Source organism: Pristiophorus japonicus, chromosome 20, assembly GCF_044704955.1.
Source record: "Pristiophorus japonicus isolate sPriJap1 chromosome 20, sPriJap1.hap1, whole genome shotgun sequence".
NCBI classification, from domain to species: domain Eukaryota; kingdom Metazoa; phylum Chordata; class Chondrichthyes; family Pristiophoridae; genus Pristiophorus; species Pristiophorus japonicus.
Genome location: NC_091996.1, coordinates 15,775,170 through 15,802,740, shown reverse-complemented (window position 1 = coordinate 15,802,740; position 27,571 = coordinate 15,775,170). Strand labels below are relative to the sequence as shown.

At 47.0% G+C, this 27,571-nt stretch overlaps 1 protein-coding gene across 1 annotated transcript in view; it reads left to right on the top strand.

Moving 5' to 3' along the window:
• LOC139233090 (hemicentin-1-like) overlaps positions 1-27,571 on the top strand; it is a 530,358-nt gene that overhangs the window by 295,719 nt on the left and 207,068 nt on the right. Inside the window, exons 50-55 of the mRNA XM_070863608.1 lie at positions 1,298-1,471; positions 6,123-6,236; positions 9,455-9,600; positions 13,718-13,868; positions 15,517-15,736; positions 21,719-21,828. Coding sequence (XP_070719709.1) covers positions 1,298-1,471; positions 6,123-6,236; positions 9,455-9,600; positions 13,718-13,868; positions 15,517-15,736; positions 21,719-21,828 — 915 coding nt within the window. The remainder of the gene's footprint in view (positions 1-1,297; positions 1,472-6,122; positions 6,237-9,454; positions 9,601-13,717; positions 13,869-15,516; positions 15,737-21,718; positions 21,829-27,571) is intronic.

Here is a 27,571-nt window from a genome sequence, read left to right as displayed (position 1 = left end):
GACAATTTAAAACCGAGTTGAGAAGGAATTTTTTCTCCCAGAGGGTTGTGAATCTGTGGAATTCTCTGCCCAGGGAAGCAGTTGAGGCTAGCTCATTGAATGTATTCAAATCACAGATAGATAGATTTTTAACCAATAAGGGAATTAAGAGTTATGGGGAGCGGGCGGGTAAGTGGAGCTGAGTCCACGGCCAGATCAGCCATGATCTTGTTGAGTGGTGGAGCAGGCTCGAGGGGCTAGATGGCCTATTCCTGTTCCTAATTCTTATGTTCTTATAATATTGGAAAGACCGAAGCCATTGTTTTCTGTCCCCACCACAAACTGCGTTCTCTGGCCACCGACTCCATCCCTCTCCACAACTCCTGTCTGAGGCTGAACTACACTGTTTGCAACCTTAGTGTCATATTTGACCCTGAAATAAGCTTCCGACCACATATCCGCAGCATAACTAAGACTGCCTATTTCCACCTCCGTAACATCGCCCGTCTCTGCCCTTGCCTCAGCTCATCCGCTGCTGAAGCCCACATCCAAGCCTTTGTTACCTCTAGACTTGATTACTCCAATGCACTCCTGGCTGGTCTCCCCTGTTCTACATTACATAAATTTGAGGTGATCCAAAACTCGGCAGCCCGTGTCCTAACTCGCACCAAGTCCCGCTCACCCATCGCCCCTGTGCTCGCTGACCTACATTAACTCCCGGTTAAGCAACGCTTCGATTTCAAAATTCTCATCCTTGTTTTCAAATCCCTCCATGGCCTTGCCCCCTCCCTATCTCTGGAATCTCCTTTAAACCCCCCCCCCCCCCCCCCCCCGAGATATCTGCACTCCTCTAATTCTGCCCTGTTGAACATCCCTGATTATAATCGCTCAACCATTGGTGTCCGTGCCTTCTGTTGCCTAGGCCCCAAGCTCTGGAACTCCCTGCCTAAACCTCTCCGCCTCTCTACTTCACTTTCCTCCTTAAAAACTACCTCTTTGACCAAGCTTTTGGTCACCTGTCTTAATTTCTCCTTATATGGCTCGGTGTCAAATTTTTTAGCATGTAATACTCCTGTGAAGTCTCTTGGGACTGTTAACTACGTTAAAGGCATTATATAAATACAAGTTGTTGTTGTACATAATATGGCTACCAAAATGTATTAGACTATCTTACCACTGGGGAATAAATGGCGATAGCATTTTTGCTGTCAGTTTTTGGTAAGAATAGTTCTTCCTTTTACCACCTAGACGGCAGTGTTACATCTGTGAAAGAGTTGTGTGCTGATGATCATGTCTCTGTGTGCTATCATTTTCCCAGTTACGCCCCGAATTCCCAGCGTTGGTGAAGATGGTGCCCCGGAGGATGTGGTAGTTATTGTGAATAATCCCACCTCGTTGGTGTGTGAGGCTGTGGCCCATCCAAGCCCAACTATCACCTGGTTCAAGGACGGGATACCCTTCACGGCTTCCAGGAATATCCATTTGTTACCAGGTACATCCTGCTGAGAGGGTTCATTTTGTGTAGGCCGAGGCCTTGTTTGTTGGCCATTCTCTGTATTTGTGAAGCCGTTGAGATTGAGCCAGCTGTGGCTCAGTGGGTAGCACACTCGCCTCTAAGTCAGAAGCTTGTGGGTTCAAGTCCCACTCCAGGGACTCGAGCACGTAAATCTAGGCTGACACTGCAGCACAGTGCTGAGGAAGTGCTGCACTGTTGGAGGTGCTGTCTTTCGGATGAGATGTTAAACCGCGGTCCCATCTGCTCTCTCAGGTGGATGTAAAAGATCCTATTTTGAAGAAGAGCAGGGGAGTTATCCCTGGTGTCCTGGCCAATATTCATCCCTCAATCAACATTACAAAAAAAAAACAAGATTATCTGGTCATTATCACATTGTGGTTTGTGGGAGCTTGCTGTGTGCAAATTGGCTATTGGGTTTCCCACATTACAATAGTGATTACACTTCAAAAAGTACTTCATTGGCTATAAAGCGCTTTGAGACATCCGGTGGTTGTGAAAGGCACTATATCAATCCAAGTCTTTCCTTAATGAGGCCAGTTTGATGAAATGGGGGCTCCCTGCCATGCACGCAGATCAAGAAGTTTTGGCCGCGACTGTCCCTTTGGAGGGAGGATCGCAGGGAGCGGGCTTACGGTTTCCTGCTGTGCACTCACAGCTGGTGCGACACCCTGCCAGAAACATATTCGTCAAATTCGCCCTTATAATTCATACCAGTGAAATTTAAAAAAAACAAATCTACTTCAGTGCAGCCAAAACCATATGTGTCCGCCACAGCTCAGACTCAGTGGGTTAGTGCACTCGCTTCTGAGTCGATAGGTTGTGGGTTCAAGTCCTACTCCCGAGATTTGATCACATAATCGAGGCTGATGCTCCAGTGCAGTGCTGAGGGAGTGCTGCACTGTCAGAGGTGCCGTCTTTTGGATGAGACGTTAAACCAAGGCCCCGTCTGCTCTCTCAGGTGGACGTAAAAGATCCCACGGCACTATTTTGAAGAAGAACAGGGGCGTTATCTCCAGTGTCCCAGCCAATATTTATCCCTCAACCAACATCACTAAAAGAGATTAGCCAATCAGTATTCCACTGTTGTTTATGACACCTTGCTGCTCGCAAATTGGCTGCCACATTTCCTGCATTGCTGATAATAGCTACACCTTAAAGAAACGAATCACCTCATTTGCTGTAGAGCACTTTGGGATGTCCTGAGGCGGTAAAAAATGCTTTCTCAGTTACTTTACCAGTTCCAAGTTTAATGCTCATTCAGCCTTGGGTCCCAATGGACCAATCAAATTAGCATTCATTCCAACTCTGTACAATTCCAATGGCTCAAACCCTTTCCATTTAACATCAAATGTTTGACTTTATCTGAAACATTAGAAAATGTAGGAAGTACAAAGCAGGACGGCCAACAACTGTGAATTGAGGGGGAAAAAACAGATTATTTTGGGTGCGTTTCCTTCATCACAACTGAAACGGAGAGATAAGCAGGAATTTTAATTTGGTTGGACAAAGGTGTGAAGCCATACCTGGTGCTGGGAAAGCACCATTGGGCAGGGGGGAACAGGGGGCTTCTTCTGTGGCCACAATAGCCCTCCCACCACTGGGGGAATGGTAGCATTGTGGTAATGTTACCGAACTACTAATCCTGGCCTAATAAGCTGGAGCCGTGAGCTCAAATCCCACCATGGCAGCTGAGGAATTTAAATTCAGTTAATTAAATCTGCAATTTAAAACAAAGCTAGTGTCAGTAATCTGACCATGAAACTACTGGATTGTTGTAAAAACCCACCTGGTTCACTAATGCCCTTCAGGGAAAGAAATCTGGGGTCCTTACCTGGTCTGGCCTATATGTGACTCCAGACCCACAGCAATGTAGAAACATAGAAAATAGGTGCAGGAGTAGGCCATTCGGCCCTTCGAGCCTGCACCGCCATTCAATAAGATCATGGCTGATCATTACCTCAGTACCCCTTTCCTGCTTTCTCTCCATACCCCTTGATCCCCCTAGCTGTAAGGGCCATATCTAACTTGCTCTTCAATATATCCAATGAACTGGCATCAACAACTCTCTGCGGCAGGGAATTCCACAGGTTAACAACTCTCTGAGTGAAGAAGTTTCTCCTCATCTCAGTCCTAAATGGCCTACCCCTTATTCTAAGAGTGTGTCCCCTGGTTCTGGACTTCCCCAACATCGGGAACATTCTACTTGCATCTAACCTGTCCAGGCCGGCAGAATCTTATATGTTTCTATGAGATCCCCTCTCATCCTTCTAAACTCTAATGTTTAAAGGCCCAGTTGATCCAGTCTCTCCTCATGTGTCATGCCATCCCGGGAATCAGCCTGGTGAACCTTCGCTGCGCTCCCTCAATAGCAAGAACGTCCTTCCTCAGATTAGGAGACCAAAACTGAACACAATATTCCAGGTGAGGCCTCACCAAGGCCCTGTACAACTGCAGTAAGACCTCCCTGTTCCTATACCCAAATCCCCTAGCTATGAAGGCCATTTGTCTTCTTCACCACCTGCTGTACCTGCATGCCAACTTTCAATGACTGATGAACCATGACACCCAGGTCATGTTGCATCTCCCCTTTTCCTAATCTGCTGCCATCCAGATAATATTCTGTCTTTGTGTTTTTGCCCTCAAAGTGGATAACCTCACATTTATCCACTTTATACTGCATCTGCCATGCATTTGCCCACTCACCTAACCTGTCCAAGTCACCCTGCAGCCTTCTAGCGTCCTCCTCACAGCTCACACCGCCACTCAGCTTAGTGTCATCTGCAAACTTGGAGATATTACACTCAATTCCTTCATCCAAATCATTGATGTATATTGTAAAGAGCTGGGGTCCCAGCACTGAGCCCTGTGGCACCCCACTAGTCACTGCCTGCCATTCTGAAAAGGATCCGTTTATCCCCACTCTCTGCTTCCTGTCTGCCAACCAGTTCTCTATCCACGTCAGTATATTACCCCCAATACCATGTGCTTTGATTTTGCACACCAATCTCTTGTGTGGGACCTTGTCAAAGGCCTTTTGAAAGTACAAATACACCACATCCAATGGTTCTCCCTTGTCCACTCTGCTAATTACATCCTCAAAAAATTCCAGAAGATTTGTCGAGCGTGATTTCCCCTTCATAAATCCATGCTGACTTGGACTGATCCCACCACTGATTTCCAAATGCGCTGATATTTCATCCTTAATAGTTGATTCCAACATTTTCCTCACTACTGATGTCAGGCTAACTGGTCTATAATTACCCATTTTCTCTCTCCGTCCTTTCTCAAAAAGTGGTGTTACATTAGCTACCCTCCAGTCCATAGGAACTATTCCAGAGTCGATAGACTGTTGGAAAATGATCACCAATGCATCCACTATTTCTAGGGCCACTTCCTTAAGTACTCTGGAATGCAGACTATCAGGCCCCAGGGATTTATCGGCCTTCAGTCACATCAATTTCCCTAACACAATTTCCCGCCTAATAAGGATATCCTTCAGTTCCTCCTTCTCACTAGAGCCTCAGTCCCCTAGTACTTCTGGAAGGTTATTTGTGTCTTCCTTCATGAAGACAGAACCAAAGTATTTGTTCAATTGGTCTGCCATTTCTTTGTTCCCCATTATAAATTCACCTGAATCTGACTGCAAGGGACCTACATTTGTCTTCACTAATCTTTTTCTCTTCACATATCTATAGAAGCTTTTGCAGTCAGTTGTTATGTTCCCGGCAAGCTTCTTCTCTATTTCCCCCCTCTTAATTAAACTCTTTGTCCTCCTCTGCTGAATTCTAAATTTCTCCCAGTCCTCAGGTTTGTTGATTTTTCTGTCCAATTTATATGCCTCTTCCTTGATTGACTCTTAACTGCCCTCTGAAATGGCTCAGTGAGCCACTCAAGGGCAAGTAAGGATGCCTTGCCAGCGACGCCCACGTCCCGAGAATGAATTCAAAAAAAGTACTAGCCCCAGCGAGCACCCTTTCACATCCAACCTCTCCCCTCCAGACGCAAGAAGCCCCTTGAGTTATTGAGTTATACTGAGCAAATTGGCAGAATGATCAAGACAAGATAATGAAGACCTTTAATTCAGTGGCGGTGTTGCTCGTGGTTAATTGGAGGTATCGGTAGCAGAGATTTCCCCGGACACTGGTTCACCTGGGCGTGGCGGATATTGGGAAATTGGGTTGTTGGGAAGGAAAGGGAACCCGCCGGATTTTCAAATATTCGTGGTGCTCAGGCGCCGGCCCAGGACGCCTCCCGTGGAATATCTTTTGGTTGTTTGTTGTAACAGGGTGAGGACAGAGTGCCCCCTCTGGGTCAAGCCAGAGTAGCAGGAGTTTGTGTCATTTTGTTTTTAGAGGGACCACTGTCATCTTGTGGAGGAAAGGGGAACAGCGGGCATTAACATTATGGTTACTGTTACAGCGTTGCCCAGACAGAAAGAGCTCACATTTATCTAGCTTTTTTCACGACCTCCGAATACAGTCAACAATGTACTTTCGAAGTGTAGACACTATTGGGGAAATGTGGGAGCCAATTGGATTTGAATGGAGTGCGTGATGTGACAGCATTACCAACTCGAGGATTGCACATATCTACTTTATTCGGCAATACTGCACCCTTATGTTTTCAGGAGGTCGGGGGCTTCAGATTCTCAACGTACAGGAGGAGGATGCTGGGCGCTACAGCTGTGTGGTGACTAATATAGCTGGGGAAGCTGTGAAGGATTACGAGCTGAAAGTCTTCAGTAAGTGCCTACTGTGTTAACAACACAAAAGTCGCAGTGACTCAGATATGGGACAAAGTGACGCTCAAACACTTTGAAGCATCCAAAAGGGATAGTTGTAGTTGAGCAGTGACTGAGGGGTGTGGGAACAAAAGGTGACGAACTATCAGAGGTGGACAATAAGAGGTCGATAGGCTTTGCTTAGATCAGCCGACCTGTGTTCTCATCTTCACACTGTGAAAGAAAGCCAGGTCCCATGTACAGTTATGTTCTTGTTATGTTTTCTTCAATTTTAATCCCCATTTAAAAAAAATAATAATTCGTCTCCCAATTATGGAATGCACCACTCCCAGATCATGGCTTCTCTCATCTTTGCACAATCTGTAACTCTCAGAAATGGGCTCGCTGTAATGTATTTGCTTCATGGATTCTTTGCTTAAGAACTCATAGCAACACATCGCTATTAAGAACTAGTTGGTTTATTAGCAAAAGGTTTAACAATCACACGACACATTACCAGTTCATCCACCAGGCTCACAACCACCTGCCTCGTCCTGGATCCCCCGAACCCAACTGGCTGGGGTTTTATTGAGTCTTGTGAACATCACCTGACTAACTTCGTCACTCCCAACTCAACAGCTCTACAACTATTTTAGTTGAACCTGTAAATCAAATGCAAATCAAAGGAGCACCGAAACTGACAAATGAACAAATTAAACTTTAGACACTAACAGATCAAATTTAAATTTGGTTACTGGGAGTGATGATGCACTCCAGTCCTTCCAGTGCCCACATCTCGCGGAAGGCTGCAAGCGTACCGGTGGACACCGCATCAACAGCTCTATAAACCTGTGAGCATACCCACTGGTGCATGCGTTACACCCGGTTGATTTGATTTCTCGCCCCTCTCTGGAGATTTTTCATGCCTGTAAGTGTGAATCAGACGACCCAGGATCAGGGGCTCACAAGTAAGGTTAATCCACCTCATTCAAGATGACCGACAGATGACCTGCAGCCAGCCCTCTGCCACTGCTGATGTGACACCAACACCAGCTACCCGGAGCTGCGAAAGAGCGGCTGGGAATCTTTGGCCTGGTTGTTCGCGCTGTTGCTGCGGACATACACTTGGCTTAGACCAAGGGTTGGTCGTATCCCTGGGGCTTTCACCACATGCCCTCCTGCCTCCAAAGGCCCTGTCCCCACACTCCTGCCATATCCATTCTCATGCCTCTCCACCTTCCTACGGCAATTGGAAATAGACTCGCCAGTAAACAACAGGATGTATTGTCACTGTCAGTCAGCTTCCTTTTGCCCCCCCCCAAGTCGAATATTTTTATGTAAAAAAACAAAAATGTTCCAAGAAAACAATGAATGGGCCGAACATCGCGACCTCTCTGGGTGCGTACGATGGGCGCATGCACCTGAAGAGGCCTCACAACAGCCGGTTCTTGGGGCGCAGTGCGCATGCACCAAGAACCAGCTTTTCCGATCCGTCAAAATTTCTTTAGACAGATTCTACGCATCCCCGCAGGAAGGACATCCGCGCGGCAGAGGTTGGACTATTTGCCCAACGAATGTCTTTCAAACTCTTACGCCTGGTAAAAGCTTACTTTTACCAGCGTAAGAGTTTTAAAACATAGAAAAATTAAATGTAATCGCTAATTTTTATATTAAAAACCCTATCCATTAAGGTAAGTTTATTTTTAACCCTATTAAAATAGATTTTTTTTAAATTCTAAAACATTTAATTACATTCAATTTCAATTAATTTTAAATATGTGAGTTTTTAAATTTATTGTACTATGTTTCTTATTTTAGGGGGACAGTCTCATTGATAGAAATGAGAGCTGATACAAACAGAGTTCCCATTATTGGCCTGGAAATCCCGGCCTCTCCGGGTCCGTACGAGGTGTCTACGGACCCGGGAAGACATCGGAAAAGCCGGTTTTCAGCACACAATGCGTACACGCTGAAAACCGGCTTTTGCGATCTGTCAAGCTGGAGCCTGACAGATCCTCCATATCTCGGGAGCGAGGACATTTGCTTGGGCAAGATTGCGGGATTTACCCATATCTTGCCCAGCAAATGTCCTCAAAATTTTTGCGCCTGATAAAAGGCGCATAGCCTACTTTTACAGGTGTAAGTGTTTAAAAAAACAACATATTTTATTTTTTAAAAAACCCTGCCCTCTACGTTACATTTATTTTTAACCATAATTAAAAAAACTTTTGAAACTTGGAATTTTTTTTCTGTAAGATATTTATTAACTTTAATTTTAATTATATTAAGTTCTGTTTTTTTTATTTTTTATTATGTGTTTAGTGTGTTTGGGCTTTTTTTCTCATTAATAGCAATGAGAACTCGTAGATACAGAGTTCTCATTGCTATTAATGGGAAAACTGTGGAATACAGTTTCTGATTGGCTGAGCAGTCACATGTGACTACACCTTCTGCGTGGGAACCAGGAGGACGGGAGCGCGCTTCGCAGCGCGGGAAGAGAGTGCCTTCCCACTGGAATCGTAGGCTCCTCCCGGACCACCAGGTAAATTCGTAGAAATGTTTCAGGTCGGAGGCAATTGCCCGCAGGAAGCCTCCGATCACAATTCCAGCCCCAATATCAGTGAGAATACTCCATAGTGATTGGTGGTCCAGGCCCACGAATATGTACCTGGAGGACAGGCACAGCGAATGGAGGCCCCCGACCGCAATCCTGCATTCCTCCGGGACCACCAGGTATTTTTGTAAAAGTTTTTCGGTCGGAAGCATTCGTCCGAATGAGGCCTCCGACCGCAATTTCCCCCCATCATCATAGGCAGTCCCTCGGAATCGAGGAAGGCTTGCTTCCACTCTTAAAATGATCCTTAGGTGGCTGAACAGTCCAATACGAGAGCCACAGTCCCGGTCACAGGTGGGACAGATAGTCGTTGAGGGAAAGGGTGGGTGGGACTGGTTTGCTGCATGCTCTTTCCGCTGCCTGCGCTTGATTTCTGCATGCTCTCAGCGATGAGACCAATGTTTTATTGGCCCTGTGATTTATCTCCTGGGTTCCTTGTGGCAGTGCCCTGGAGGTTAGTTCTTGGAGATTCCCAGGACCATCCCAGAGAGTTTGCAACCCTTAGACATACCTTAGAATGGGAATTTAATGAGCCAAGAACAGCCAGATAATCCAAAAAAAAATCTTATTACACCTGTAACGCTCAACAAGACAGGTAACTTTCCTTTGAATTCTTTCTCATCAGTTCCTCCGCTGATTGTAAAGGACGATCAGACAGCGGGTGGCTTCCGTGTGACTCAGGTGAAGACCAAGGTGAACACCGCACTGACGCTGACATGTGAATCATGGGCGGCTCCGGCTCCCGCTCTCCGCTGGTATAAGGATGGCCAGGTAATATTAATGAGTGACCATAATTGGAAAAAGCGTATCCATTTAGTATTCAGCTTCCTTATGTATCGGCTGTGGCTCAGTGGGTAGCACACATGCCTCTGAGTCAGGAAAGTTGTGGGTTCAAGGCCCACTCAGGTATTTGAACACATAAATCTAGGCTGACACTCCAGTGCCGTGGACATGAAAGATCCAGTGACACTATTTCAAAGAAGAGCAGGAGAGTTATCCCTGCTGTCCTGGCCAATATTTATCCTTCAATCAACATACTAAAAAGCAGAACATCTGGTCATTATCACATAGCTGTTTGTGGGAGTGTGTTTATGCAAATTGGCTGCCATGTTTCCCACATTACAACAGTGACTACACTCCAAATATACAATGGCTGTCAAGTGCTTTGAGACATCTGGTGGTTGTGAAAGGCGCTATATAAATCCAAGTCTTTTTCTTTCATTGTTAAATTTGAGCCTTACCTTTTATATGCAGAAGTGTTAAAACGTACAAGACATCGCAAGTACAACTAGTCTTCCTTCCAGGTAGATATGGGAATAGAACATGTCCATAGAACTGTAATAGAGCTCCCCCTAGTGCATTACTGCTCCACCTAGTGGACTACTGTGGTACTGCAACTACTGATGTAAATACAATAAAAGGGTTATGTGACAACAGGTTTTCTGTATTGGAGCCATCTTGTAGAGAGTGTTTGTTAGTGATTTTGTAAGAATATATCACAAGAACCACATAGAAATTACAGCACAGAGAATCCGACAGTACGTGTTGGTGCTTATCCTTCACGTGAACAATAGTGCCAATCCCATGTGCCCACCTTGTTCCCATATCCATCCATTCCTCTCTCCTTCAACCACCTGTCCAACCCATTCTTAAATGTTTGCATAACTCTGCTTCCACCTCTAACTCCCACCATGTATTCCACACTCTCACAACCCTGTGTATACAAGCTTCCTCTCCTTTCTGTCCAGATTTTCTCACAGTTAATCTTATATTTATGTCCCCTTGTTCTCAAGCGCTCAACCATTGGAAACAGTCTGTTTCTATCTGCTCTATCCCTTCTCTTCATAATTTTAAACACCTCGCTCAAATCGCTGCTTAATCTCCTAATGAAAACAGCAGCACATTTTCAAGTCTTTGGTTGTATTTTTAGTTCTTGATGCCAGGTGGGATCTGAGTCAATCTGCACAGGACCCTTGCTATTTTCTCAAGATCCCTCCTCCAGTGTGGAGCCTGTAACGGCACACACTTCTCCTCCAATTGTGGTCTTACTGAGGTTTGTATAGATTCACCGTCACATCTCGACTTTATACTCCAAGGCCTGGAAACCTGTGCGGCACCAACATCAACTCCCACCATATTGAGCGCGAGTTTAGCGGCGGCGTTAAGCCATTGTGCCCCGATCACCTGCGCCCGGAGATCATAGAAACATAGAAACATAGAAAATAGGTGCAGGAGTGGGCCATTCGGCCCTTCAAGCCTGCACCACCATTCAATAAGATCATGGCTGATCATTCCCTCAGTACCCCTTTCCTGCTTTCTCTCCATACCCCTTGATCCCTATAGCCGTAAGGGCAATATCTAACTCCCTCTTGAATATATCTAACGAACCGGCATCAACAACTCTCTGCGGAAGAGAATTCCACAGGTTAACAACTCTCTGAGTGAAGAAGTTTCTCCTCATCTCGGTCCTAAATGACTTGCCCCTTATCCTTAGACTGTGACCCCTGGTTCTGGACTACCCCAACATCGGGAACATTCTTCCTGCCTCTAACCTGTCTAGTCCCGCCAGAATTTTAAATGTTTCTATGAGATCCCCTCTCATACTTCTAAACTCCAGTGAATACAGGCCCAGTTGATCCAGTCTCTCCTCACATGTCAGTCCTGCCATCCTGGGAATCAGTCTGGTGAACCTTCGCTTCACTCCCACAATAGCAAGAACATCCTTCCTCAGATTAGGAGACCAAAACTGAACACAATATTCCATTTGTGGCCTTACCAAGGTCCTGTACAGCTGCAGTAAGACCTCCCTGCTCCTATACTCAAATCCCCTCGCTATGAAGGCCAACATGCCATTTGCCTTTTTCACCGCCTGCTGTACCTGCATGCCAACTTTCAATGACTGATGTACCATGACACCCAGGTCTCGTTGCACCTCCCCTTTTCCTAATCTGCCACCATTCAGATAATATTCTGCCTTCATGCTTTTGCCAAAGTGGATAACCTCACACTTATCCACATTATACTGCATCTGCCATGCATTTGCCCACTCACCTAACCTGTCCAAACCCTGCAGCCTCTTGGCGTCCCCTCACAGCTCACACCGCCACCCAGCTTAGTGTCATCCGCAAACTTGGAGATATTACACTCAATTCCTTCATCCAAATCATTGATGTATATTGTAAATAGCTGGGGTCATTGCCAGATCGTGACGTCATCGCCAAGCGCATCGCCCCGTTAGTGTCCCGGCCCCGAGATAGACTTCCGGCCCCTGCGGCAGCGCCGAGCGAAAACACCGGCAGCCGCAGGAGACACGGATCAGGAGTCCGGCCATTACCGGGGCGATAATTAAAGGTGAGGTGGCCGAGGTAAATTTAAAAAACAAAACAATTTCCTTTGATTTTCGCGGTGTTCCTCCACTTACTTTGTGGGGTCCTGCCCGCGATCGCTCAGCCCAGCTCTTTGCTCGAGCACTGTGGGGCCCAGTGTGCAGTGCTGCTGACTTGTGCCCAAAGAAGGAAATGGAGCTCTTGATGCAGCTCTCCACTTCCCTCCGTGAGCGTTAAAGGGAATTTTCCGAGAGGGCGGAGACTTTCCATGTCTGAAAGTTTCCCGCCTCTCAAAAATTACTGCCCCCTCTCCTCCTCTCCCTCTTGCCGAAAAACACAGTACTCAAGTAGCTTCTTTTATGGCCTTATCCACTGGATGTGTTACTTTTAATGTCTTGTGAAAGTGTACCTTCAAATCTCTCTGCTGTCTCCTATCACCCTGCTCCCCCCCCCCCACTCCCCCTCCACATTCTAAGTATGTACAGTGATCGCATTTCAGAAGTACTTCATTGGATGTGAAGCGCTTTGAGACGTCCTGAGGTTGTGAAAAGCGCTATATAAATGCCAGCTCATTCTTCCTTAAATATTACATTTTCAAACCAAATTGTACCCCTTCGCATGGACTGACATTCACCACTTGTTTTTCCCATTTCCACCACTTTATCAATATCCCCTTGCAGCTTGCTTTGGGCCTCAGAATTAATCAGTTTGCCTCTTATTTTAGTGTCTGCAGATTTGGACACCAGTCCCTCTCATCCAAAACCAAATAATTCCACGAGGTTCTCAGGTTCTCTTGCTGAAACATCGACAGGAACTTGGAAAAATGACCGCTTTTAGCCGTTTCCGCGTGGTTCCACGGGTTCTATGGGTTTGGCAGACGTTGCTGCAGTTGTCCAGGAAGGGAGACCTGGTTGAGGTGTATAAAATTATGAGAGGCCTATATAGGGTGGATAGGGAGGATCTATTTTCCTTGGCAGACGGGGTCAACAACCAGGGGGCAAGTAATTGGTAGGAGGTTTAGAGGGGATTTGAGGAGAAATGTTTTCACCCAGAGGGTGGTGAGGTCTGGAACTCACTGCCTGAAAGGGTGGTAGAGGCAGAATCCCTCATAGCATTTGGAAAGTGCTTGGATGTGCACTTGAAGTGCCGTAACCTACAAGGTTATGGACCAAGAGCTGGAGGGTGGGATTAGGCTGGATAGCTGTTTGTCGGCCGGCATGGACACGATGGGCCGAATGACCTCCTTCTGTGCTGTAAATTTCTATGATTCTAACTATATCCATTCCCCGTCCCCTGTAGACCTTCCAAGCACATGCACATGTTAGCATCTACTGTATGAAGGTAGGCAGAAGGTGAACTCACCGATCTGAGCCGGACTCCGAGAGACCTTTGCTCTGAGATCTCGGGCCACACTGCTGTAAAGCCCTATCCCAGTACATGTTGCCTTTCACTGGGCCTCCCTACACCAAGAGATCCAGCCATGCAGAGGAAGGTAATAGGGTCACAGAGATCCAGAGGTCACTTCATAGCCATTAAACTGTACCCAATCCGTCTTCTTCCAGCTGTTGGCAGGAACTGAGCACCTCCAGATTCTTGATGACGGGCACGTTCTCCAAATCAAACACACAAGGGTGTCGGACACGGGGCGGTACACCTGCGTGGCCACAAACGTTGCAGGGGAGGACGAGAAGGATTTTCATGTCAACATTCAAGGTCAGTAATCATGTTAATGAAAGCCACTAGTGTGAATACTGTCCGGTTTCCTTTGAGTCGTGTGTGCTGTGCCAATTGACTGCTTCTCCTCAGTACAGTCCCAGTGCGCCTGTACCCTGTCGTGCGGTCCCAGTTTGCCTGTACCTTGGTCACGCGGTCCCAGTGCGCCTGTACCCCGTCACACAGTCGCGGCTCGCCTATACCCTGTCGCGGTTCGCCTGTACCCTGGTCGCACAGTCGCAGTTTGCCTGTACCCTGGCCGCGCGGTCCCAGTGCGCCTGTACCCTGTCGCGCGATCCCAGTGCGCCTGTATCCTGTCGCGCGGTCCCAGTGCGCCTGTATCCTGTCGCGCGGTCCCAGTGCGCCTGTACCCTGTCGCACAGTCCCAGTGTGCCTGTACCCTGACGCACAGTCGCAGTTCGCCTGTACCCTTGTGTATAGTTTCAGATTTGATATAGGAAGCCATGTGGCTTGGACTGTGTTGCAAATAAGTAATGCATCGCAGGAATTCCGAACATGCCATAAACTATGGGAACACTGCTCAAGCAGGTTTCCCATTGCATCTGAACCATGGGATGGGACACTGCTGTCTGGCAAGTGTGTTTTGCATCTCAAATCACCAAAGCTGCGTGTTCCCAATCTCAGCAATGTTGCTGTTCGGGGAGGGTGTAGAACCGAGAGCCACTGCTGCCCGACAGGAATCTTTGGAAACTGGAAAAGGCCATTTGGCCCAACAAGTCAGTTATTTTTTGATTGCTCTCAATCCCACCCATCGGTCTTCTTGCCATAAAGCTCAATCATTTCTCTTTCCAGAGACGCATCTAGTTGCCTCTTGAACCCATTAAACGCTCGGAGTCTGCAGTTTCCCTGGCCATTGATCCCACGAGCAAATTGCCCTTTGGATGATCTGACTTTCCTTCTTAATCCTAACTTTTAATTTACGTTTGAACAATTTGCCAAGATCAGTTTTGCCAATCCCCTACATGAAGTTGGAAGACTTTAAGTATCACCTGAAAATCACCTCTTCCTCAAGAACACTGGGCCAACTTCCTTAAGCTTTCTGCAACACTTAGATCATCATACCTGTTCATCCCCATACCCTCTCAAGGATAGTGGTATTCTGTTATCAGTGGTGGCTCTGTACTATCACATTCACCTCTGAGTCAGGAGGTTGTGGGTTCAAGTCCCACTCCAGAGACTTGAGGGCAAAAATCTAGACTGACATTCCAATGCAGTGCTGAGGGAATGCTGCAATGTCTTTGGGATGAGACATTAAACTGAGGCCCAATCTGCTCTCTCAAGTAGATGGGAAAGATCCCATGGCACTATTTTGAAGAAGAGCAGGGGAGTTATCCCTGGTGTCCTGGCCAATATTTGTTCCTCAATCAACATCACAAAAACAGAATATCTGGTCATTGTCACTTTGCTGTTTGTGGGAGCTTGCTGTGCATAAATTGGCTGCTGCATTTCCTACATTACAACAGTGGCTACTTCATTGGCTGTAAAGCACTTTGGGATGTCCTGAGGTTGTGTAAGGTGCTATATAAATACAAGACTTTCTTATTCTTTTGATTAAGTGCACGGAACTGTATACGATACTTCAGATTGATTATGTTATGATCCTTTTCCCTCCGGCCACATACTGCAGTGCCTCCAATCTTCCATAAGCTGTATGGTGTGAACGCTGCCTGGGAGGTGATATCCCGGGAGGACGAAGTCGAGGAGATCGTGGAGCATCGGGAAGTGACTGTGAATAGCCCAGTTTCTCTGTACTGCGAGACTAATGCCATTCCACCACCCCAGCTCTCCTGGTACAAGGATGGTAAAGCTCTCCCTGCCACAGACGATGTCCTGGTTCTACCAGGTAGGTTCCAGGCCTCTTTTAGTGATGTTCATTTGTGCACTTGGGCAGATTGTGTAAGATTTGGATCACAGGTCACGCACAGATTACCCAAAAGGGTCAGGAGTCAGGTCGTTTTATTAAGGAGCGATAGTTCAAATATAATCAAATACAACACAAAATCAGGATAGACATAGTAGACATACGACCGTGACAAAGAGCTGGTACTCGTCCCAATCGGACAGATGGCTGGCGTGTGCGAACAGCTCTTCCCTCCACCGTCTGTGCTAAAAGCTCTTCAGATATCTCTCATTCTATTTTTAGGGGTGGGTCTGGGGTAGAAGATGGACTATCTAACCTGTAAGGGCTCTTCCCAAAACAAGGGTGCCCAATGACATGTCGAGTTCTTTGTCACAACTTTCTGATGAAAACCCTCCCCTGTCCCCTGAGATAATTCCTTTGCTTGTCTCTTGTTTGGACCTCTGGTTACCATCTCTTGGACACTTTGTTTATCCTTACCTGACCTCTTATGAAGGCCTGTTTCCACGTTATGCTCTTGTAAACGAGCTCTCTGTGGAAAATCTTTACCTGACATGATTAGAGTTGTTCTGTGTTGTCAACTCGGGCAAACTGCTGAGCTAGGAAAAAGCATATTTTATTACAAGACTGCTATTTCTTTACAATTCACAATTTCTTCCAATTTGCGATTTCTTACACTTGTCTCCATTGTACAGAGTGAAAGAGCCACATGCTATTTTGCATTACAGTTCAATTCCATTTTGTATGTAAATTACATAGTTGTTACTGTGTGTTCGAGGTGTAACCATTGCCCCAGATGTTCGCAAGCGCTTTAGGAGGGTGGCAAAGTCCCTTTAAGAAGCTATGGTCTGGTACATAATTTTAGTAGAGCTAGAGGTTAAGAGTTAGAGCACTGTCCCTTCACAACTGGGAGCTTGTTTGAAATTTAGCTCGGGTTGATCGAATAAATCCCTCCTCTTTCTACTGGTGCAAGAAGCCAAAAAGGAAACTTTCAGTGAAATTCCTAGTGGGAGTGGCTAAACACCACAGGAGTTTGATACTAAAGGGAAGATTTTCTGCTCCAGTGGTTCCCCTGTGCTTGTTGGGAAATAGTGTGTACCTCCTGCACAAAATGGATGGGAATTTCACAGTAATTTCCTGGTAGCTCCGGGAGAGCCAATGGGAACATCTCACCTTGCCTTTCAATCGGGGAACGCACAGCGACAGGTGGTGTGGTCAGTGACACACTGATGCAGTAAGGGGCGCTCTTCTGAAATTAGGGTTAAGGCATATTGTTGGGGTGAGCAGAGTGGGCTTTATTCTCTACCCAACCCATATAGATGTGTGAGATGATGCATTTTGCTGGAAAGAATGAGAAGAGGACATATAAACTAAAGGGTACAATCCTAAAGGGGATGCCTGAACAGAGAGACCTAGGCTTATATGTACATAAATTATTGAAGGGATAGGGCAGGTTGAGAAAGCAGTTAAAAAGGCTTTTGGGATCCTGGGCTTCATAAATAGAGATGTAGAGTACAAAGGTGTGGAAATTATGATGCACTGGTTCGGCCCCAACTGGAGTATTGTGTCCCATTATGGGTACTGCACTTTAGGAAGGATGTGAAGGCCTTAGAGAGGGTGCAGAAAAGATTTACAAGAATGGTTCCAGGAATGAGGGACTTCAGTTACGTGGATAGACTGGAGAAACTGGGGTTGTTCTCCTTGGAGCAGAGAAGATTGAGAGGAGATTTGATCAAGGTGTTCAAAATCATGAGGGGTCTGGACAGAGAAACTGTTCCCATTGGCTGAAGGGTCGAGAACCAGAGGACACAGATTTAAGGTGATTGGCAAAAGAACCAAAGGCGACGTAAGGAAAAACCTTTTTTATGCAGTGAGTGGTTAAGATCTGGAATGCACTGCCTGAAAGATTGATGGAGGCAGACTCAATCTTATCTTTCAAAGGGGAGTTGGATAAGTATCTGAAGGAAAAAAAATTGTAGGGCTACAGGGAAAGGGCGGGGTGAGTGGGACTAGCTAAGAGTTGGCACGGGTTCAACGGGCCGAATGGCCGTCTTCCCTGCTGTAACCATTCTATGATGTTATACATTGGCCTGCAAGTGCTTGACACTGACTCTAGGAACAAAAGTTGGGCAAATGTTCAACTTCATGTTGTTTGACTAAATAGAATGTTTGTCTCATTAAATTTGAAGAATATATTGTTATAAAACTTTATATAAATGATGGATATCGCTTGCTGTGCTGAAATCTAAAATGCTTCCTCAGACACGTTGGCTTCTGCCTGGGCAGCCAACAGAACCCAGTTGCTTCTGTAAGAAGTTGTGAATTGGAAGAAATAACTTGAGACCAAGATGTCCCTTCAGACTGGTGTTAGAATTGAAGGTTCATCCCTTGTTACAATAGCTAAAGTGACTTGAATAGCGTGAACATCAATAACTGATAACAGGCAGCTCCAAACATCTGAAGGCCAAGGATGGCCTGTCTGACTCCAACCGTGGGAGGATAAATTTGAAGAGGGGGGTTTCACCTAAAAGTTGATACAAAGAACCCAGCATATCATGGGTTAAATGGTCCTGCCCATATCCTACACAAGGCCCATCCCTAGAAAGAGAATAAAAGAAAGACCTAGAAGGTGTTTCCGGGCAGACGGTGAAGATAAGAACTGCCACCAGCCGTCTGACCAATTGGGGCTAGTACCAGCTACTTGTCATGGTTGTATGTCTATCCTGATTGTGTGTTGTGTTTGACTATATTTGAACTACCGCTCCCTTAATAAAACACCTTATGACTCCTAAGACCTTTTGGGTATCTGTGTGACCTGTGATCCTAATCTTACACTTCCACGCACATCAATTGGTCCTTGCCGTATTGCATTTTAATCCCAGAGAGGCTGCGTTATCGTCACATGGTGAAATAGGCGAGCTCTTCGGCAGCGAATCTGCAGGTGGGGAATATGACTGACTGGAGCGCTCATCTCATTGTGTATTGAGCTGTTAAGACTATTAAAGTTCAGTTTACTTCCCTCCTTTAGAGGAATTGAATGCATAAAGCCAGGGATCCATTGTATCTTCTGCAGTTCTACATGGATCTCCTGGGCTCCACACATACATAAGTGCTCCGTGAGCATGTGGCTTATGTATTAGGGCAAGGGACTGCGTCATTTCAGGAGTTTAACAGAAGGAGCTGGGAGAATAAGGGACTCTCTAAACCGTCATTCCAGATTGAAAATTCTTACTCATGCTGTACAACCTGTGTCTTTGGTATTGTAAATTATTCATTTGCAGACATTTTCCCTTGTATCAGTCTGATCTTGAGTGTGATATTTTCCACCTTCTGGGTTGACAGGACATGTAGTGAGGATCCTACATGAATTCGAATGCACAGAGTTACTGCAAAATAGGATACTCGTTAGCTTTGGACTATGCAAACTAAGGCTCTCGTGGGGCAAGTGTCGATCAAGGGGAACCTGACACAGGTGCTGAAGGAATAATGGGGTTTTAAAAATCCCGAATCATAACCACAACATTGATGGGAGTTAAAAAGAAGAGTTATGAAGTGAGATTGTCTTTCTTGCAAGGTGGGAGAATAACAGGAAAAGCATTACCTTCATCACCTGCACGAGTCATCACGGTCTCGGCACATCACATGGCGTGACGTGCGTGTCAGGCCTGCAGGGCCAAAGGTTCGATTATGCACTGAGTTAGCTAATCCCGAGTGCAGCATTGGGGGGCGGGAGGATTGGAGTTGAACTTGGTGTCCCTGCCATCAGCGAGGCAAAACTCAGCCCGAGTTCTCGGTCCAGATTGCCGTGCGGTGATTCCCCGCTGGAATGTGCACGGCAGGATGTTGGATGCGAATAGGATGCACCCATGGTCGAATAGCCTGCTGCCACTCACTGTTTCGCCTCAGACACGATGAAGGATTGTTTTGGCCACCTGTGCCATCATAACTGCAGCATGTGTCAGCACCGTTGAGCAGGGAAGGACGGATAATTAAAATGATTTGGTGAATTACCGCCCCAATCAATGGGGTAGGGAATAGTGGGAAATTGCCCTCTTTTCTTCTGAACAATCATCAGGGCGGTGCTTGGGGCGGTAGAGGGGTGGAAGTGAGTCGGGAGAGGGGTGGTGTTTGGGGCGGTAGAGGGGTGGAAATGAGTCGGGAGAGGGGTGGTGTTTGGGGTGGAAGTGAGTCAGGAGAGGGGTGGTGTTTGGGGTGGTGTTTGGGGCGGTAGAGGGACGGAAGTGAGTCAGGAGAGGGGTGGTGTTTGGGGTGGTGTTTGGGGCGGTAGAGGGACGGAAGTGAGTCAGGAGAGGGGTGGTGTTTGGGGTGGAAGTGAGTCAGGAGAGGGGTGGTGTTTGGGGTGGTGTTTGGGGCGGTAGAGGGACGGAAGTGAGTCAGGAGAGGGGTGGTGTTTGGGGCGGAAGTGAGTCAGGAGTGGGGTGGTGTTTGGGGCGGAAGTGAGTCAGGAGAGGGGTGGTGTTTGGGGTGGTAGAGGGACGGAAGTGAGTCAGGAGAGGGGTGGTGTTTGGGGCGGTAGAGGGACGGAAGTGAGTCAGGAGAGGGGTGGTGTTTGGGGTGGAAGTGAGTCAGGAGAGGGGTGGTGTTTGGGGTGGTGTTTGGGGCGGTAGAGGGACGGAAGTGAGTCAGGAGAGGGGTGGTGTTTGGGGTGGTGTTTGGGGCGGTAGAGGGACGGAAGTGAGTCAGGAGTGGGGTGGTGTTTGGGGCGGAAGTGAGTCAGGAGAGGGGTGGTGTTTGGGGTGGTAGAGGGACGGAAGTGAGTCAGGAGAGGGGTGGTGTTTGGGGCGGTAGAGGGACGGAAGTGAGTCAGGAGAGGGGTGGTGTTTGGGGCGGTAGAGGGGTGGAAGTGAGTCAGGAGAGGGGTGGTGTTTGGGGCGGGTAGAGGGACGGAAGTGAGTCGGGAGCGGGGCGGAAGGCAGGCAGTGTCATCAGCGCCGCGTTGAGCAAGTCAACACAACAGTGATGATGTCAGCACAACGGTGATGATCGCAGCCACTTAGCAACATTCTTCCCCTTCACTTAAGGGAGAAGGATGCTGCGAGGCCTACTTGAGGCCCACTGGGCCACCAGGGGGGTGCTGGGCTGCCTGTTAGCGGCCCTGCCTGTTGGCCCTGCTGAACCCATGGCCGCCATTGTTGGGCCACGGGTTAAAATAAAATGGCGGCTGCGGCGGTGCGCCCTCCCCTTTAAAGGCGGATGCGCCGCCCAGCCACCGGCAGCTTTCCGCTGCGCGAAGCTGTCGGGTTAATCGACCGGCAGTCGATCCATTAATTGAGGGCAATGTCGCTTTTGGGCAGTGACCAGGCGGTGCGCGCTCTGATGACATCACTACCGCCGTGCGCACAGGAGTGGGGCGGATACCTTCTCTGCCTCAAAACATCTCGAGGGCAACGTCCCGATTGTTGGAGGGTCCGACCCAACTGGGCGTAGATTCATTTCCACCCCTTTGATGGTAACTGCTCTTAAAAAGGAGGCAATTTCGGATCTTTGTTTTAAATAAAAACCGCGTCCCTTCAAAAAGGTGACTGTTGAATGGATCCCACAACGTGCAATCAGAAGTGAGGATGGCCAGTGAAGGGCCCCTACTGGCAGAGTACAACGGATAGTCGGTGTGAACACCACCAGAAGACGCAGGCTTAGTTTGATTTAGATAGCCAGTTGAGTTTTTAGGCCAAGTTCTGAATTTAGCGAGGGGAAAAAATCATTAGTCAGGAATGTTCACACAATAATTGATCTTCAACATGTTGTCCTTGGCAAAGCCTAGCTTGTGAAACCTAAGACCCCAGAAGCTTGAGGAGTCACCAGGAGTCCTCCCTGCCCCCCACTCCCAAACGCTTCTGCAAGAAGATCGTTCCCATAGTTCCTTTTTTTTCTGTCATTAATGGTATATTATTTAAAAGAGCTTCTCAAATAAAGTTAACTAAAATGTGAACTTTGTCCCCTCGACAGGTAGCCATATCCTGCAGATCCCCAGGGTACGGGCCGACGATGCCGGGAGGTACACATGCCAAGCTGTCAACGAGGTTGGAGAGGACCAACTCCACTACGAGCTCGTGGTCCTGAGTGAGTAACCAAAACGGCAAGGGTTGGACGATGCTGCAGCTCATTGTCCTTGTGAACCTGTGGCTGAATTGAGTGAGGACTGTTGTTTGTGCAGATGTTTGAGTGGAACATAACAACATAAGAAATAGGAGCAGGAGTCGGCCATTTGACCCTTCGAGCCTGCTCCGCCTTCAATAAGATCATGGCTGATTGGATCCTGGACTCAGCTCCACTTCCCTGTCCGCTCCCCATAATCCTTCACTCCCCTATCGCTCAAAAATCTGTCTATCTCTGCCTTAAATACATTCAATGACCTAGCCTCCACAGATCTCTGGGGCAGAGAATTCCACCCTCTGAGAGAAGAAATTTCTCCTTATCTCAATTCTAAATGGGCGGCCCCTTATTCTGAAACTATGCCCCCTAGTTCTAGATTTCTCCACGAGGAGAACAAATTTTCTCTGCATCTACCCTGTCAAGACCCCTCAGAATCTTATATGTTTCAATAAGATCACCTCTCATTTTTCTAAACGCCAATGACTATAGCCTTAACCTGCTCAACCTATCCTCATATGTCAACCCCTTCATCTCAGGAATCAACCTAGTGAACCTCCAATGCAAGTATATTCCTCCTTAAATAAGGAGACCAAAACTGCACGCAGTACTCCAGGTGTGGTCTCACCAATACCCTATACCGTTGTAGCAGGATTTCCCTACTTTTATACTTTATCCCCCTTGCAATAAAGGCCTACATTCCATTTGCCTTCCTAATTACTTGCTGTACCTGCATACTAACTTCTTGTGTTTCATGCACAAGGTTCCCCAGGTCCCTCTGCACTGCAGCAATTCGTAATCTCTCCCCTTTTAAATAATAACTTGTTTTTTTATTTTTCCTACCAAAGTGGAGAACCTCGCATTTTCCCATGTTATACTCCATCTGACAAATGTTTGCCCACTCACTGGGCCTGTCTATATCCCTTTTCCAGTCACTTGCCCTCCCTCCAGGATGAAGGGTTGCGATCGAGCCGGCATGTATTTCCAGCCTCTCCTGTTTTCACTTGCGATTTCCAGCGTTGAGAGATTTGTTCCTTTTCTCGCCTCTGGGGCAGAGGTTGGGGTCTGACGGGCGCGTGCACTGCCGACCGGCTGGGATTTCCAGATGTCGAGCTGCCTAACACGACTCGACATTATTAACCTCAGTGGGACGGGTCAGTGAGAGAACGTCTCGCTGCAAGCTGGGCATTGCAGGCTGCGGATGTGCTGATTTGTTAAAGTTAAAACGGGGCCAGGGAATCCGTCTTCCTAGTGCACTGACCATAATAATAAACACATTTCATTAAACGTTCTATGATTCTACATCTCCAAATCTCAGGAATTGGCTCATTACAGTGATAGTACTATTAAACGAAACACATCTTTAAATACAATGCTTACACTCGCTCCATCAGCCCTTCCTTCTTTGTTGCCCATTCCCATTCTATTTTATGTTGTGTTTCTTTTTCTTAATGCAATTTATTGTTCTAATTTTAACCTTTGTTCCTTATTTTTCAAGCTTAAATTGGTTTATTTCCCCTCTCTCTTTCCACAGTTCCCACTGTCTAGTTACACCATTAACAATACTTGACTAGCTGTTGTCTCGCCTCACAAGTCTAGTTTTTCAGTTAATCAAAGGCTGACGGTCTAAAGACCTAAAGGCCAGGTTAATTTTAAACTGCGGGGGCGCGGTGGGGGTTTTGCATATCAAAACTAGTCAGGACTCTGCTTAATGAGTATGTTTGTCAGTAGCTCAGTGGGCAGCACTCTTGTCTTTAGGTCAGAAGGTTGTGGATTCAAATCCCACACCAGGGACTTGAACACAAAAATCCAGGCTGACACTCCAGTGCAGTGCTGAGGGAGCGCTGCACTGTCAGAAGTGCTGTCTTTTGGATGAGACGTTAAACCGAGGCCCTGTCTGATCCCTCAGGTGGGCGTAAAAGATCTCATGGGACTATTTTGAAGAAGAGCGAGGGAGCTATCCCCGGTGTCTTGGCCAATATTTATCCCTCAAACATAACAAAAACAGATTTTCTGATCAGTATCACATTGCTGTTTGTGGGAGCTTGCTGTGCACAAGTTGGCTGCCGCGTTTCCCACATTACAACAGTGACTACACTCCAAAAGTACTTCATTGACTGTAAAACGCTTTGAGACGTCCGGCGGTCGTGAGAGGCGCTATTTAAAATCCAAGTATTGCTTTTTTATGTTTGACACTCTGAGGGTTAATGTCCGGGTAAACACAGGATGGGGCAACTTCTGAATAATTCCCAAAGCGGGAAAGGGGAGAGTTGCTCACGGGGATCAAAGTCTGTGAAGCTCATTGGCTCCTTGTATGGTATCTGTTGTCACCTGTGTCGGTCCCGATCACAGGACATCTTTTAGCTTTTCTCTCCTCTGGGTATTTGATGCATTTCTGTACCTGCGCAGAGGAGAAAAGTAACGGGAGAAGCAGCAGGTCTGGGAAGTATTGCAAGCTGTAAAGGGATGCCCTGGGCCTTCATACCCCTGGCATGGGTTTATCACAGATTAATAACTCCAATCAACTATCCCACACCGCTCCCAACTTTTTTTTTTTTATTGAGAAACCAAAAGGAAGGACAAGGGCATAAAGAAAGATTGGAAAAAGTAAGAGAGAAGATGAGGTCGATCAAAAATGTAACCATTAGTTTGGGTTTGAAATGTCTTTGGGGGAGAAATTCGGTCGTGCCTCAGTTGGGGTGGTGTCCGGGTCGGAGCGGTAAATGGTTTGTGTCTGCTGCCGCAAAGTTCACCAGCACAGTCCGGAGTTTAGAGCGGGATGCTCCGGGAGGCGTTACACACCTCTTTTAGGGCGCTAGGCCGGCTGAGCAAGGGAAAATCCCGAGCTAAAGAGCCGGCCTCAGAGCGCCGTAACAGAGGCCTGAGGGGGGGGGGGGCGGGAAATAACATTCCCAATACATAGCTCACGCCACCACAACTTAAATCGGCAAAAAAAAAATATTTTTTAAACAATCACACTTAGCTGAGGTTGGCATTACTTACCTCACAGTGGCCGCTACAGCTCGGACACTGCCCGCTTTCACAGGTGGTTCCACCAGGAGGCGCTATGGAGCGCTAAGGGTCAGACAGCAACCAAAAAATCGAGCCGGTGTCACAACCAGGGGCGTTGCACACCGGCTCGCCTCTCCCGGGCAGTAATGCTCCGCGTCCGGCGATACCAGCACTGAGTGTACCGGCGGGGTGCTGGATGCTGGCCGTCCGGGTGCAAGTGCGATCCGCCACCATTGCCGCATCTCAGAGGCATTACGAGGTTGCGACAGACAACCGAATTTAGAAACATAGAAACATAGAAAATAGGTGCAGGAGCAGGCCATTCAGCCCTTCTAGCCTGCACCGCCATTCAATGAGTTCATGGCTGAACATGAAACTTCAGTACCCACTTCCTGCTTTCTCGCCATAACCCTTGATCCCCCGAGTAGTAAGGACTTCATCTAACTCCCTTTTGAATATATTTAGTGAATTGGCCTCAACTACTTTCTGTGGTAGAGAATTCCACAGGTTCACCACTCTCTGGGTGAAGAAGTTTCTCCTCATCTCGGTCCTAAATGGCTTACCCCTTATCCTCAGACTGTGACCCCTGGTTATGGACTTCCCCAACATTGGGAACATTCTTTCTGCATCTAACCTGTCTAAACCCGTCAGAATTTTAAACGTTTCTATGAGGTCCCCTCTCATTCTTCTGAACTCCAGTGAATACAAGCCCAATTGATCCAATCTTTCTTGATAGGTCAGTCCCGCCATCCCGGGAATCAGTCTGGTGAACCTTCGCTGCACTCCCTCAATAGCAAGAATGTCCTTCCTCAAGTTAGGAGACCAAAACTGTACACAATACTCCAGGTGTGGCCTCACCAAGGCCCTGTACAACTGTAGCAACACCTCCCTGCCCCTGTATTCAAATCCCCTCGCTATGAAGGCCAACATGCCATTTGCTTTCTTAACCGCCTGCTGTACCTGCATGCCAACCTTCAATGACTGATGTACCATGACACCCAGGTCTCGTTGCACCTTCCCTTTTCCTAATCTGTCACCATTCAGATAATAGTCTGTCTCTCTGTTTTTACCACCAAAGTGGATAACCTCACATTTATCCACATTATACTTCATCTGCCATGCATTTGCCCACTCACCTAACCTATCCAAGTCACTCTGCAGCCTAATAGCATCCTCCTCGCAGCTCACACTGCCACCCAACTTAGTATCATCCGCAAATTTGGAGATACTGCATTTAATCCCCTCGTCTAAATCATTAATGTACAATGTAAACAGCTGGGGCCCCAGCACAGAACCTTGCGGCACTCCACTAGTCACTGCCTGCCATTCTGAAAAGTACCCGTTTACTCCTACTCTTTGCTTCCTGTCTGACAACCAGTTCTCAATCCACGTCAGCACACTACCCCCAATCCCATGTGCTTTAACTTTGCACATTAATCTCTTGTGTGGGACCTTGTCGAAAGCCTTCTGAAAGTCCAAATATACCACATCAACTGGTTCTCCTTTGTCCACTTTACTGGAAACATCCTCAAAAAATTCCAGAAGATTTGTCAAGCATGATTTCCCTTTCACAAATCCATGCTGACTTGGACCTATCATGTCACCATTTTCCAGATGCACTGCTATGACATCCTTAATAATTGATTCCATCATTTTACCCACTACTGAGGTCAGGCTGACCGGTCTATAATTCCCTGTTTTCTCTCTCCCTCCTTTTTTAAAAAGTGGGGTTACATTGGCTACCCTCCACTCCATAGGAACTGATCCAGAGTCAATGGAATGTTGGAAAATGACTGTCAATGCATCCGCTATTTCCAAGGCCACCTCCTTAAGTACTCTAGGATGCAGGCCATCAGGCCCTGGGGATTTATCTGCCTTCAATCCCATCAATTTCCCCAACACAATTTCCCGACTAATAAAGATTTCCCTCAGTTCCTCTTCCTTACTAGACCCTCTGACCCCTTTTATATCCGGAAGGTTGTTTGTATCCTCCTTAGTGAATACCGAACCAAAGTACTTGTTCAATTGATCCGCCATTTCTTTGCTCCCCGTTATGACTTCCCCTGATTCTGACTGCAGGGGACCTACGTTTGTCTTCACCAACCTTTTTCTCTTTACATACCTATAGAAACTTTTGCAATCCGCCTTAATGTTCCCTGCAAGCTTCTTCTCATACTCCATTTTCCCTGTCCTAATCAAACCCTTTGTCCTCCTCTGCTGAGTTCTAAATTTCTCCCAGTCCCCAGGTTCGCTGCTATTTCTGGCCAATTTGTATGCCACTTCCTTGGCTTTAATACTATCCCTGATTTCCCTAGATAGCCACGGTTGAGCCACCTTCCCCTTTTTATTTTTACGCCAGACAGGAATGTACAATTGTTGTACTTCATCCATGCGGTCTCTAAATGTCTGCCATTGCCCATCCACAGTCAACCCCCTAAGTATCATTCGCCAATCTATCCTTTGGATTGAAAAGATTTTAGGAGGACAGAAAGATACTAAGTAAAAAAAAAAAATGACCAGAGTCATTGGGGGCAATATTAACCTGACTCGCCTGATGGGAAACTGACAGTGTTATTGCTGGATTTACACCCATCCCGATTTTACTCTCCTTTGAACTCAGTGGCTGGGCGGAGGTCCACCCGACTTGGGTTAAAATTGCCCCCATTGAGTGGCTGCTAAACATAGAATTATAGAATGGTTA